General features: G+C 44.1%; 1 protein-coding gene across 1 annotated transcript in view; it reads left to right on the top strand.

Annotated features, from left to right (window-relative positions):
* The first annotated feature begins 3,187 nt into the window (after window positions 1-3,187).
* Window positions 3,188-14,781, top strand: part of LOC138652160 (phospholipase A2 inhibitor and Ly6/PLAUR domain-containing protein-like) — a 16,045-nt gene continuing 4,451 nt past the window's right edge. Inside the window, exons 1-3 of the mRNA XM_069742930.1 lie at window positions 3,188-3,308; window positions 12,085-12,219; window positions 13,063-13,215. Of these exons, the coding sequence (XP_069599031.1) occupies window positions 3,257-3,308; window positions 12,085-12,219; window positions 13,063-13,215 (340 nt within the window). The 5' untranslated portion in view covers window positions 3,188-3,256. The remainder of the gene's footprint in view (window positions 3,309-12,084; window positions 12,220-13,062; window positions 13,216-14,781) is intronic.

The following is a 14,781-nucleotide window of genomic DNA, read 5'->3' on the forward strand; positions in this document are numbered from 1 at the left end:
CTGTTATATTATTACATTGCATATTTTATTATTATACTGTTATTATACACATAGTATATTTTGTTACTATTTTTTTTACTATTATACTGTCATTATCTGTGTGTTATATTATTGCATTGTATATTTGGTTTCTGGACTTTATCTTAATATTCTGTTATCTAGTGTAACAAGTATAAGATGCAGTTATATTTTGTTTCTATGCTGTTAGTACAGTGTATATTTTATTATTATTATAGTTTATATTTCGGTACCATCTGTATTTTTTTAATTATGTTGGAATAATCATGTTATTACAGTATAGATTTTATTATTTCATTGTATGTTTTGTTTGTACTGTCATTACACTACGATAAAATACAGTCTCCCATATATCAACTTTTCTTTCCATTCTTACCTTCTTCTTGACTGAGATATCTTTGTGCATCTATTCTAGATAATGATTCTAATCCCCAGGGGGCAATAACAGCTCGCGCGGAAGTCCACACAATTTGGGCACCATCTCTTTTTCCAAAATCAATAGTGCACACAAAAATGATATACCTTTTCCCCCCTGGACTCAGCAGTCGTTCTGAATTCTAAGGGAACATTTGTAGTCAGTAAAGACAGAAACAGAAGGAAACAGTTGGTGCTTATAATATTCTATGCAGTTCTAGCTCCTCCCCCCTCTCTACATAGAACACTATGGGCACCAACTGTCTTCTCCTATCTCAGTATTGGAAAAAAAATCTGTCTTCACTGAATACAAATGTGACCCATGAATTAAGAATAAAATGTTTAGCGCCATAAATGATTTTTCACAAATTTACCGTGCTCCAAATAAAAGCAAATAATCAGCAGACCTATGTAAATTGGGTAGCCGTAGCTCACCGCAACTGGGCTTTTAGGTTTTTTTCTACATCTACAGTATATTATCACTTACCAGTTGTTATAAGAGCTGAGAAAATGCCTAATACAGCGACCGGTCGCCTCATAGTGACTGCAAGTTCTGAGCCGGTTGTCACCTATGATTATATTTCTCTAGCACCAGGTGCTTGTCTCAGGGGACGTCCTGGTGAGAGATCCTCCAGAGAACACGGTTCAAAAACAAAAAGGTGCAGAGGCGGCATTCTACTTCCTAGCACATAGTACTGCATACGGTTATTGTGAAATACCAGCTGCAATACCAGCCATGACCTGTGGTTACAAGGATGGCGCTATTTTTGGAGAAAAATCCCCCAGTTCTTTATAGAATGAAATAACAATCTATCAAGCAAGTTTTGCAGAGAACAAAGTGCAGGTACAAAAAACTTCTCTAAATATTTTAATTCTATATGTGGTCGCTGTATCGTATACGTATTTACATTATGCTCCCACTTCTTTCCCTTGGAAGTGAGCCCAAAAATGCCAAAAAAAGCTATTTAGCATAAACCTGTTAACGGGCTATCGCAGAACTTGTATGTTCCTGAGTAAATGTTTGCTTTTATCATGGACACACTTTCCTACAGCGCGCCAAGTGGTCAGGAGTGGTATTGCACTGAGCTAATTATGTGCAATGAATATCTAATCATATAATTGATCATCAGAATTCAAATTCGGCAGGTGTTGTCGGGTGTCCCTGGTATACGCCAGGTGTTGTGGGGTTCCCAGTAATGACAGTTTTTTTGGGGGTGTTCCTGGTATATCACAGATCTTGCAGGGTATTCCTAGTATATGGCGAATCTAGTGGGATGTTCCTGGTATATGGTGGGTGTTGTAGTGTATAACCGGTATGCGGAGGGTCTTGCAGGGTGTTCCTTGTATATGCCAGATCTTGTAGGGTGTTCCTGATATACGGCGGATATTGTGGGGTGTTCTCAGTATACGTCAGGTCTTTTGGGGTTTTCCTTGCATACAGCGGGTATTGTGGGGTGTTCATGGTATACTGCAAGCTTAGTGAGCAATAGAACGACCAAACTGTGGTCAAGTCTAACAATGGCTGGCATGCTTTTCTATTCAACCAAAGGTACAGAGACATCCCTTGGGATCCACGCCAGGTTCATTTTAATTGGCTGTGGACAGGCGCATGCCCCTATCTGTGATCACACCTCCTGACGTGCTAAACACACATTGTGACAGTACACATGCCACAGGGCAGGCCAGCACCTCCAAGGCATGAAGGGCAAGCTCAGGCCATGTGTCTAATTTGGCGACGCAGAAGTTATCAGAGGCAGAACCATCCCTTAGTACATGGAGACACAAACTCTTCCACCATGTTGTTGAAGCTGTCATGCTCCTGGATTTCATCATTGGAGCTTGTGTAATATATGCTCATCTTCTCTTTCTGCCGAGCCACAGGAGACACCTTTTCTCTGGGTGTTTAGATTCTGTTTTCTGGCTGCAGTCTGTCTGGCCTAACACAGGCGTTTTCATTTGTCTACCTATCACCTTTTGGGTGCAGCTTTATACTCTCAGCGGGCGTTTCCTGCTGGTAATAGATTAATTTAGATGTTCTAACATTTTATTGATGTTTAGAGTCTGTGAACTTTCTGCTAAGAGTGCAGAGAAGCAGAGCGCCGGGGACAGACAGGGTAAACATCGGGTTACTAAGCGCGGCCCTGCGCTGGTTACCAGTGAAGACATCGCTGGATCGGTGTCACACACGCCGATCCAGTGATGTCTGCAGGGAGTCCAGAGACGAAATAAAGTTCTGGACTTTCCTCAGCGACCAACGATCTCCCAGCAGGGGCCTGATCGTTGGTCGCTGTCACACAGAACGATTTCCTTAACGATATCGTTGCTACGTCACAAAAAGCAACGATATCGTTAACGATATCGTTATGTGTGAAGGTACCTTTAAATGCCATGGGTCGATATTAACTTTTAGGATCACTGCTTCCAATAAGTGGCACTAGAGTTCTGATCCTCTTTCTCTCGGAAGATGCAATTTGCATATTTAAATTTCCCAGAGGAGCTTGCATGGCTTTTAAGTCTCCTCACTCTGACATGCCAGACTTGACATGTCACTTTCCAAAAGGAGAAACGTTACCCCTTAGACCTCTTCTTCCGATTCACAAAGTTTTGGAATATTAAGATTAAACAACAAACTCAGCGACAGCAGCGAAATTTGATCACTGTTATTGCACATTTTCACTTCGGCACTATGAGGACATACAGAAATAATATTTCTCCAGAGAAAATTTTGTACTGAGATCGCTCTTTGCCTGCTCTTTAGGGAGCGGCAGCAGATGTAATCAAGCATCCTCTCCAGAAAAGCTGGTGAGACGGCTGCCAGCTTAGCATGAGGGGTCCTGTCGTAACAGCGTGCGTCGTCTGTCTTCTCATGGCCGCAGGTAAGTGATATATACCGTCTATTCTACATATTTCATTCCCGTCAGCCATTTATAAAGTAGATGATTGCACCGGTCCGATAACGTGAGGGCGAAATGAGTAACGTGAGCACAATGACACTTGTCGAAAAGGTTGGACGTACTGGGTAGGTGAACTGGCGACAGGGTCATAGGCACCCAAGGTTCATTGGTATGTATGGAGGGATGAGGACTAGAAATGTCTGACCCAATTCCACTGACTAGTGACTATAGTAGAAATTACTGAAAAAGTTACTTCTAGAACGGTGTCAGAGCATGCAGAACATCGCAGGTTAATGTTCATGTGGTGGCGGCATAGCTGCGGACAGGTCAGAGCACCCATGCGGACCCCTGACACATCATCAGAACTGGACCAGGAGCAATGGGAGACGGTACCTGGTATGATGGATCACATTTCCATCATATGGACAGCGGATCCATGAATGTCACTTACCTGGAGAAGAGATGACACCATGAGAAGATGGTGGAGGCTGAGTGATGGGTTGATGTTCTGCTGAAAATGTGGATGTGACACCTAACGTTGTACAGACCCATGACCTCTTTCATGGTAGCCCAATTCCCTAATGACAGAGCCTCATTCAACAGTTTCCGTTGGTCAAGAACGGAGGAACATGGCAGAGGTCAAGGAGATATCTTGTCTCCAAATTCCTGTTATGCCCATGCCTCTTTCTATTGGATCTTCTTGTGCTCCACGTTGGGCTTTACAAGTAGCTATTGGCGTATTCCCCATGACATCCTCTTGAGTCTTGCTAGTAACTCTCTTAGTTTGTCTGTGCACAGTTCCAGTCCACATTGATCATGACATCTCCTGTCTGTCTATGGTTTCCAGCCACCCTGCTACCTGTCAGTAGAGTATTTCACATGCTTGTCTGCGGTTTCCAGTAACCTTGCTACCTAACAGTGCATGACTTTATCTACTTGCCTGAGGTTTCCAGGACATCTTAATGGTTCTCTATGGCTTACAAGGTATTCAGACATTATCATTTCCCTGGAGTTCTGTCTGCTTCCTTTCATCAGTCTTCTAGGAACAACATTACAACGATAACGATAGCGATCCGTGACGTTGCAGCGTCCTGGCTAGTGATATCGTTGTGTTTGGCACGCAGCAGCGATCTGGATCCTGCTGTGACATCGCTGGTCGGAGCTAGAAGGCCAGCACTTTATTTTGTCGCTGGATCACCCGCTGACATCGCTGAATCGGCGTGTGTGACGCCGATCCAGCGATGTGTTCAATGGTAACCAGGGTAAATATCGGGTTACTAAGCGCAGGGCCGCGCTTAGTAACCCGATGTTTACCCTGGTTACCATTGTAAATGTAAAAAAAAAAAAAGAACACTACATACTTACATTTCGGTGCCTGTCACGTCCCCGGCGTCCGCTTCCCTGCACTCCTCCTGCATCCTGTGTCAGCGCCGGCCAGCCGTAAAGCAGAGCACAGCGGTGACGTCACCGCTCTGCTTTACGGCCGGCGTTTACACAGGATGCAGGAGGAGTGCAGGGAAGCGGATGTGACAGACACCGGAATGTAAGTATGTAGTGTTTTTTTTTTTTACATTTACAATGGTAACCAGGGTAAACATCGGGTTACTAAGCGCGGCCCTGCGCTTAGTAACCCGATGTTTACCCTGGTTACCCGGGGACTTCGGCATCGTTGGTCGCTGGAGAGCTGTCTGTGTGACAGCTCTCCAGCGACCACACAAGGACTTTCCAACGATCACGGCTAGGTCGTATCGCTGGTCGTGATCGTTGGAAAGTTGCTGAGTGTGATGGTACCTTAAGTCTTCCACCTGTCCAAAGTCTTCAGTAACTCTGCAACCCGTCCAAGGTCCTCAGTAAGTCTGCTATCTGTCCAAATCGTTCAGTAACTTTGCTCTCTGTCTGTGGTTTCTAAGGTCTTCAGTATCTCTGCAACCTGTGGAAGATCTTCAGTATGTCTGCAACCTATCCAAGATCCTCAGTAAGTCTGCAACCTGTCTAAAGGTACCTTTTACTCTAAACGATTTACCAACGATCACGACCAGCGATACGACCTGGCGGTGATCGTTGGTAAGTCGTTGTGTGGTCGCTGGGGAGCTGTCACACAGACAGCTCTCTCCAGCGACCAACGATCAGGGGAACGACTTCGGCATCGTTGAAACTGTCTTCAACGATGCCGAAGTCCCCTTGCAGCACCCGGGTAACCAGGGTAAACATCGGGTTACTAAGTGCAGGGCCGCGCTTAGTAACCCGATATTTACCCTGGTTACCATTGTAAAAGTAAAAAAAAAAACAGTACATACTCACATTATGATGTCTGTCACGTCCCCCGCCGGCGTCCACAGGGTTAAAACTGCTTTCGGCAGGAGCGCTGCTAATGCACGCGCTGCTGCCGAGAGCTTCCCTGCACTGACTGTCAGCGCCGGCAGTAACAGCGGTGACGTCACCGCTGTGCTCTGCTTTACGGCCGGCGCTGACAGTCAGTGCAGGGAAGCTCTCGGCAGCAGCGCGTGCATTAGCAGCGCTCCTGCCGAAAGCAGTTTTAACCCTGTGGACGCCGGGGGACGTGACAGACATTAGAATGTGAGTATGTACTGTTTTTTTTTTTTTACTTTTACAATGGTAACCAGGGTAAATATCGGGTTACTAAGTGCGGCCCTGCGCTTAGTAACCCGATATTTACCCTGGTTACAAGTGAACACATCGCTGGATCGGCGTCACACACGCCGATCCAGCGATGACAGCGGGTGATCAGCGACCAGAAAAAGGTCCTGATCATTCCCCAGCGACCAACGATCTCCCAGCAGGGGACTGATCATTGGTCGCTGTCACACATAACGAGATCGTTAGCGGGATCGTTGCTACGTCACAAAAAGCGTGACGTTGCAACGATATCGTTAACGATATCGTTATGTGTGAAGGTACCTTTAGGTCTTCAGTAACTCTGCAACATGTCCAAGGTTTTCAGTAATTCAGCAACCTGTCCGAGGTCCTCAGTAACACTGCTATCTGTCCAAATCGTTGAGTAACTTTGCTCTCTGTCTGTGGTTTCCAGAACTTTGTTAAACTTTTTGTTTGCATTTTACGTGTCCATGTTCTGTTTGCTTCATCTGGCTGCTGCACCAACACCTGTGGCCCTTGTGACCTTGGGCTTAAAGAATCCGTCTCCCCGTGAGAGCCCGCTGTATATAGAAATCCCCAGACCTCAGTCCGATTGACCGTCTGTGGGATGTTCCGGAAACACAACTCCGAGCCATGGAGGCTTCAAATATAAGGATCTGCTGTTAATGTCTTGGTACCAGATATCACAAGGGACGTCAGAGATCTTGTGAAATCCATAGGGGTTTGGATTTTTTTGGAATTGGACATTCCTCACTCCATAATGGTCTTTCTGTCCGCATAGTCTACATCACATCATACAGCATTGTGTATGATAAACTGAGTGCTACGCACTAACGCACTAAATTAGGAGCCATTGCCAAGTCCAACAGAGGTGGTTGAAATTTCTTAAAGATCCTCATCTGTGATCCTTCAGTGACTGAGGAGCAGGTGAGGGGAGGTTCAAGTTTATGTTTGTTGGGGCTGTCAAATTTTTTAGCAGACTCTTTACCCTATGTGTTACTTGCCACCATATGTGTATAAAAAATGTCCAGTTCAGGTAATATAGGGAGGTCTTAAAGGGATTTTCCACTTTTAGCAAGGTGGACTACAAATGTTCTAAAATCTATATATATAAAGCTGAGTGTATGTATGTGTCTGTGTGTGTATGTATGAAGCCATGCCCACTCCTCATAGCCACACTCACTCCACAGTTAAAGTCCCATCCACACGGCCCATGTTGTTAGCGCACAGGGGTGGTGACACATTCCCCTCGAAAGCCGCCCTGCAAAACTCACCGGCTGCGACGTCCCAGCCACTGCGAGCTACAATCGGGGCCGCCGCTTTCAGAGTATCAGTGCGTGGCAGGCACAGGCCACATCTAGTTCCGTCGTGTCTAGAATGGAGTTGCACCTGTGAGGCATGACGTCAAGGGAAAAGGAGGAGCCTCATAGATTACACCGCTGTGGCCATAACAGGACGTTGCTGTGAACGTGTGAGGGGAAGAGAGGAGTGAGGTGAAAATGAAAGGAGGGGAAAATAAGAGGAGTGAGGGGAAAATGAGAGGAGTGACGGGAAATAGTGGAGTGAGGAGAAAATAAGCGTTGTGAGGTGAAAATGAAGAGGTGTAAGTGAAAAATGAGAGGAGTAAGGGGAAAATAGTGGAGTGATCTGAAAATAACAGGTGTGAGGTCAAAATGACAGGTGTGAGGGGGGAAATGAGAGGAGTGAGGGGGAAAATGAGAGGAGTGAGGGTAAAATGAGAGATGTCGGGGAAAATGAGAGAAGCGAGGTGCTGCTGCAGTAAGAGGCTGTGCATAGAGAAGAGTGAGGTGCTGCAGATGGAGGCTGTGTATAAAGCCACATTCACACGTTCAGTATTTGGTCAGTATTTTACCTCAGTATTTATAAGCCAAAACCACAAGTGGGAGGAAAATACAGAAGTGGTGACATGTTTCTAATATACTTTTCCTTTGATTGTTTTACTCCAAGTTTTAGCTTACAAATACTGAGGTAAAAATACTGATCAAATAACGTGTAAACGAGGTCTAAAGGAGAAAAGTGTGGTGCTGCAGAAGAGGTAGGCTGTGTCATGATCCAGTTCAGGTTTTGTTTTCTGCTATCATCTCTCTGGACTGCTTAGTCCGGGCTAATCCCCTCGGCCTTGTTTTGGAGCTGGCTGGGCTTTTTAAATCCTCTGCAGTCTGCTGGACAGTGTCAGTGATAGCTCATGCTTCCAGGCTAGGGCAGCTGACCCATATACCCTGGTGATCCTTCTGCCTCCCGTATTTGTATTAAATGCGATCCCTATCCCTGATTTAGTGTTCACCTGGTTGTTTCCCTACAGTGTATGACTCGGCCTGATCTCTGAACCCCGCCTCTTGTTTCCCATCTCTGATACCACGTTCCCTGACCGGCTTTGACTCTTTGGCTTGTACCACGACTTTGTCTTACGTCTCACGTTTTGGATACCATGCTCCTGTTTGGCTCTGACTTCTAGCTTGTCTCTGACTATGTGCATTGTTGTTACTTCTGGTACTTCTGCTCCTGACAGGATCTGATTCAAATAGTCAGATCAAGAGTGATGCACTCAATCACTTATGTGGTGCCCGAAGGAAAAAAGATTTAAATATGATAAAGAAAACCTTTGGCATCAACAAGTCCACAACTTTTTGCTCTCAAATAGAAATAAATTTATTTAGCAGCCAGCAACAAGATAACAGACATCAAAGTTCCAACGTTTCGGCATACATTGCCTTTCTCAAGGAAGTCTGTATATAGCAAACAGTGTTCCTATTATATTATTTGCCAATATGGCATGAGAAAAGGAGGCATAGCTGCAACAAATGAGATGCTGGCGTGCGTCCCGTGGCCTGAAGCAAGATGACCTCCTGACACCTTTTCTGGCGAAAAAGATAAATTTTGTACGTTCAGGGAGGGTTGTAAATTATTGTTTTCCCTTAGACCCCGATCATCTGGGAATGAGACTCAGCAGGTAGGGATTATTATCTCCTTACTTAGGGAGGGTCCCCAATCTTGGGCTTTTTCGCTGACCCTTACTGCCCCTGAACAGGTGTCGGTAGATAGGTTCTTTGAGGCCTTAGGACTTATGTATGATGAACTGGATCGTGTCAGGTTGGCAGAGGACACTATTATGGGTCTGGTTCAGGGAAAGCGGTCAGCTGAGTGGTACAGCTCCGAGTTCCGTCGATGGTCCACTGAGGTGTCCTGGGATCACTCCACGCCCAGATGTCAGTTCAGAAGTGGACTGTCAGATTACCTGAAGGACGCTCTGGCTCTCCATCCTCCTCCCAGTTCATTGGAGGAAGCTATCTGCCTGGATCGGAGGCTGCGGGAGAGAGGTGTTACACAGCGACAGGTTCCGTTGCTCCCTACTGGTCGTGTTGTTTTGCCTCCGTCTGAACCTATGGAGATGGGGGCCGCCAACCTCGAGGAGAAGGAGAGGAGATGGTGACATGTAGGAAAGTTGTGTTTTTACTGCGGAGATCCCGGACATTGGAAAAAGGACTGCCCCTCCTGCCCACCGACTACCAAGCGGCTGAGTCTGGGTGATTGTCGTGGAAGTCACACAGACTTTCAGGTACCTTTTTCTGCAGTTTCAAAAATTTTCTTGGAAGTGGAACTTTGTTGTGGGAGTGGCTCCGCGCCCACTTCTGCCATCATGGATTGCAGGTCGTTCATGAACTTTATTGACTCTGAGTCGGTGTCCAAGTGTAAGTTAGGGACAGTTAGGCTGAAGACTCCTATTCATATTGTTGCCATTGACAAAACACCTCTGGCTAAGAATGTCATCAAATTTGTTTCAGAGGAGTTTCTCCCTAAAGTGAGTTCCTCACACCACACCAGGAACTTATTTCATGTTTTGTTATGGACAATGAGCCTATAAACAAAAACGGAGCAAAATGTCCCACAAATAGCAAATATAAAAAAGACAAATTTTATTAACACAATAACATACAAAAAGATATAATAATATATACAACAATAGTAGAAATCGAGGATAAGGTGTCTGACACAAGGACAAACACACCAAAAAATGCGCACAAAATACAAATACAGGGCGCAGCAAGGAACATAGCAAGGGACGAGAGTATGCCCCGTAACAATAAATCCGTAATAAGGTGCAACAAATAGTATACACATAAGGTCAAGTAGTGACACAAAAGGCCAGGGAGTACACAGTAAAACAGTTAACCCTTAGTGGGGATAAACCCTGCCTTCATGAACACTCCACCCATATTGCAAATAGCCCAAAGGTGCTGCACCATGGGGATACATTCCTACCCCCGCCTGCTGCTTACCCATGTGTCCATTGTTATGGACAATCTGCCTGCGGGACTGGTGTTGGGGTTCCCCTGGTTACAATTACATAATCCTGTGATAAACTGGAAATCTCGGGCATTGTTAAATGGGGTCCTAATAGTAGTAAAAATTGCCTCACTACTGGATTTGTGTCATCCGTCAGTCTGGCGGGTATTCCGGAGTACCTGAAGGACTTTGAGGATGTATTCTCTAAAAAAGGGGCTGAGGTTCTACCAGCACACCGCCCATTCGATTGTGCTGTTGATCTTGTTTCCGTGCCAAATTGCCCAAAGCCCATCTGTATAACCTTTCCAGCCCCGAATGGGCAACTATGAAGGAGTATACGAGTATCTCTGAAAGCCTCCTTAAAGGGCACATTCGGCCATCTGTCTCTCCTGTGGTAGCGGGGTTCTTTTTTGTGAAGAAAATGGATGGTGGTTTACGCCCATGCCTTGATTTTCGAGAACTGAATAAAATCACTATAAGAAACACTTATCCCCTCCCTCTTTTGATTTGAAAAATCAATTGTCGGGGGCCAGGTGGTTCTCTAAGTTGGACCTCAGGAGAGCATACAATCTCATCCGTATTCGTGAGGGGGATGAGTGGAAAACTGCATTGCTCACCTCTGAGGGTTTGTTTGAAAATCTATTTGACTCGGCCTGATCTCTGAACCCCGCCTCTTGTTTTCTGTCTCTGATACCACGTTCCCTGACCGGCTTTGACTCTCTGGCTAGTACCCCGACTTCATCTTGAGTCTCATGTTTTGGATACCGTGCTTCCGTTTGGCCCTGACTTCTGGCTTGTCTCTGACTACATGCATTGTTATTACTTCTGGTACTTCTGCTCCTGACAGGTTCTGACTCAGCTCACCTGACCACTCTTTCATTACCTGCGCGGCTGCTCAGTGTTGCTGCGCTGTCAGTGTGCAGTCTCTCTTCCCTCGCCAGCACCCCCTGGTGGAGGTTGCGCTACACTGCACTGCAGCCGCATCAAAGACGATACGATACACTTTATTGCAATTATTGCAACTTCTCTCGGGATCAAGTGTTTTCAATTGTACATGGAAGAGAAGTGTGAGGTGCTGCCGGAGGAGGCGACTATAAAGGAGAAAAGCTGTGCTGCAGAAAATTGCTGTGTATAAAGGAGGAGCGTGAGGGAAATAAGGCCCCTTAACTGCAATCGTTAAAAGTCGTATCGGCAGTCGTTAAGGGGTTAAAATTGTGGTAAAAAACCTTTTGCTACAACAAAATGGCGCCGGTTGTGTTCCATGTACCAGTGCGGAAGTGTTGCTATGTTCAACAGCGACAATTTCTTTTTCTGGTGCACATTCCCACACTGGTCCTCGGAACACGGTGGGCTGCGCATGTGCAGATTGAGAGCATTGTTTGCTGACAGATGCTACTGCGCATGTGCCAGCACCGTTTTGTGGAAGCAAAACTTAATCAATCAACCTATCTATCTATCTATCTATCTCTCCGGCTCTCGCTCCAGTCTTGTTACAAATAGTGATGAGCGAGTGTACTCGTTGCTCGGGTGGTCTCCGAGTATTTGTGACTGCTCAGAGATTTCGTTTTCCTTGCCGCAGCTACAAGATTTGCAGCTACTAGACAGCTTGAATATATGTGGGGATTCCCTAGCTGCCAGACAACCCCCACATGTACTCAGCCTGGCTAGTAGCTGTAATCATGCAGCTGCATCAACAAAAACTAAATCTCCGAGCAGTCACAAATACTCGGAGACCACCCAAGCAACGATTACACTCGCTCATCACTAGTTAGAAATAAATCTGTCCCTATTTACTGACAGCAATCTGTGTCACTTGTCTGTCGTCTTCTTTTTCTAGCTTGTTGCTTGAGGTGCGTTATATATCACCATCCAGTTTTCCAAACCTTTTTCAATGAAAAACTCGGGACAGAAGAAACCTGTGCGTCTGAATATGATGTCTGCTTATTGGTATTTTATGTCTCACAAAAGAGAAGTAAGTACACCCCCTCAGTTATAAGGCTAAAAAAAAATACCAGCCTCACCCGGCGGTGAAAATCATGTTTTTTTGCCAATCATTTTACTTTTACAGGCTCTTTAGCAAAATCTCCTGCCTGACCAGCCCTGTATAGCGTTAATCAGTAAAAACAAGGTATAAAAAAGCAAGAATACTGTCCCCGCTTGCTATGCTAATGAAGACTTTGACTAGTCGATGGGCGTTAGTTATCACGACCTCTCGATGCAAGGGATAGCAAGAGCAGAGGGACAAAAAGCTAGTGCCGATAAATAAATTCAGCCACTAGATGGAGCCGGTGTGCTTCAAACAAACTCAACAATGACACTTAATGTTGTCGCCACTCTCCTTTTCTATAGCAATGTCTTCTGCGTGTGCATTTCTGCCTCATTTCTGCTATTTCCCGAAGGAGAAAACCTGAAAAATAGCTGATTTCTCTGACGACTCTGGAATTTTGCCAAGTCTTTCATGAGACAGAAATGTAAGGGAGCTTAATTTATACTTCTAAAAATTAAAAAATACACAGATAGTATTAGTACAAGGACAACATAAGATTATCAAACAGGATGGGGTAACACCTGGATAAAATCGTACACCCTGCAATTTCAGTTTTTACCACAAGATGGCACTGTATGACCACAGGTTGCTATGCAATGCCATCTTGTGGTAGACATTGAAATTGCAGGGTGTGTGTTTTTACCATGCAAAATAAATATCTGGCAATTTGTCCAAGAAGAAAGTTTTTAAGGTCATTTTGGGTCGACTATGTGAGGCTTCCACTGCCAAACTGTTTTCACGTTATTGTCATATGTTTGGTTCTTTCAGGTGAAAATAAAGTGAACGGGTTTCGGTTTCACCGCAACTGCGGTAATTCATTTCAATGCAATTTGAATGGAAGTTTCACAACCGTCAGCCATTACGTAAAATACAGCATCACCTGCTGCGGCACGGACTCCTGCCTGCCACCGCTGCCTGTGTGTAGGTATCTAGAAATCATCAAGAGGCAGAATTTGTGCAACAAATGCATAAAATGCACAATGGATAAAGAGATAGTTCTATAAAAAAAACATGTGTAATATAAAAGATAAACTTTTAATTTTTGCTTTCCCATTTTTGCCCCTTTATCTTAGGGTAAAGGAATTTTAGGATTAAGACATATATATTGTAAACTTTTGGTGGGCCCAATTCATCTTTTGCAGATTTGGGGGGGGTAAAGGTTAAGTCACTTTTTTTAACTTGTGGTTTTCACAGATTTTTTTTGCTCCAAATTCATCAACGTGAATTATTGGATAAAACCCCTGAATTGTCATTTTTTCTGCCTTTAACTTTCTCAGCAGGAAAAGTGACAAGTTACTACAGGTGGTTAAGGGGGGAGGAATGTAGTGGGGTGTCTCAAATTTAGCATTTTTTTAAATTAAATTTCAATTGATTAATCTGTCTAAAACTGGAAAAACTAGATTACTAAAAAAAAGTTGAAAAAGGAAGCAAATTGTTTTATTAATCTTTTGCAAATCAAAAAGTCCCTAATTGTGAGATATTGACGCCCTCCAAAAATATCAGAAACACAAAGACGAAACTAGCACTTGCCATTTTTACGTGACTATCCAAATAATAGAATCTAAAATATTGCAGTTTTACTCAATGCAATAAAATCAGTTTCGGTTTTCTTCGCCTCATTTTTTTTTGCTTTGCTGTGTAGCATTTGACAAGGTCAGCAGAGCCATTTCATTTTAATTTTGGAGAGATTTATTAAGATGAGAAGCTTTCTTATAATTCTTAAGAATTTGATAAGGCAGGGTGGTAAGTGTCCATGTGGTTTGCTTTGTGACTTTATGTTCCCTCCTGGAAAAAGACAATGAGGAATTGTAAAAAAAGTGTTGTAAAGGGAGGGTCTGCGGATGGACAGAGGAAGAACTGGAGTTCAAAAAGGGGGAAAGTGACGCTACATGTCCCTGAGGTCCAACCAGTGGGATAAATAAAAGAAAGAAAGGAAAAATAACAAAATTACAATTTTACGAATAGTGTCTCCAGACAACTGCAGGAACCCATGTAGGGAAACCATTTACATGCAGGGATTGCCTGTCATACACAGTAATGCAGTAGCCATATGGCATGGGAATTTTTGAGGAAATAAATTGGTGAAAGGTGGTGTCCGTTTTTTTTTTTTACAAAATACAGGACTTTTCTGTGTGTGTTCATTGAATTTTTCCTACAATGTTCAATGTTATCAATGTTACCATTATTAACCCCAGAACTTGGTGTCAGCGCCAGATGCTGAAATCAGCCCTTAATCCTATTAACAATGTCACTTCCCAGAAATATCAGACCGCAGCTGTCTGCTTTGCCTTAGCTGGATATCTGCCCTCTAATTCTATCTATCTATTATCTATCTATCTATCATCTATCTATCTATCTATCTATCTATCTATCATCTATCTATCTATTATCTATCTATCTATTATCTATCTATTATCTATCTATCTATTATCTATCTATCTATCATCTATCTATTATCTATCTATCTATTATCTATCTATCTATCTA

Source organism: Ranitomeya imitator, chromosome 10, assembly GCF_032444005.1.
Source record: "Ranitomeya imitator isolate aRanImi1 chromosome 10, aRanImi1.pri, whole genome shotgun sequence".
NCBI classification, from domain to species: domain Eukaryota; kingdom Metazoa; phylum Chordata; class Amphibia; order Anura; family Dendrobatidae; genus Ranitomeya; species Ranitomeya imitator.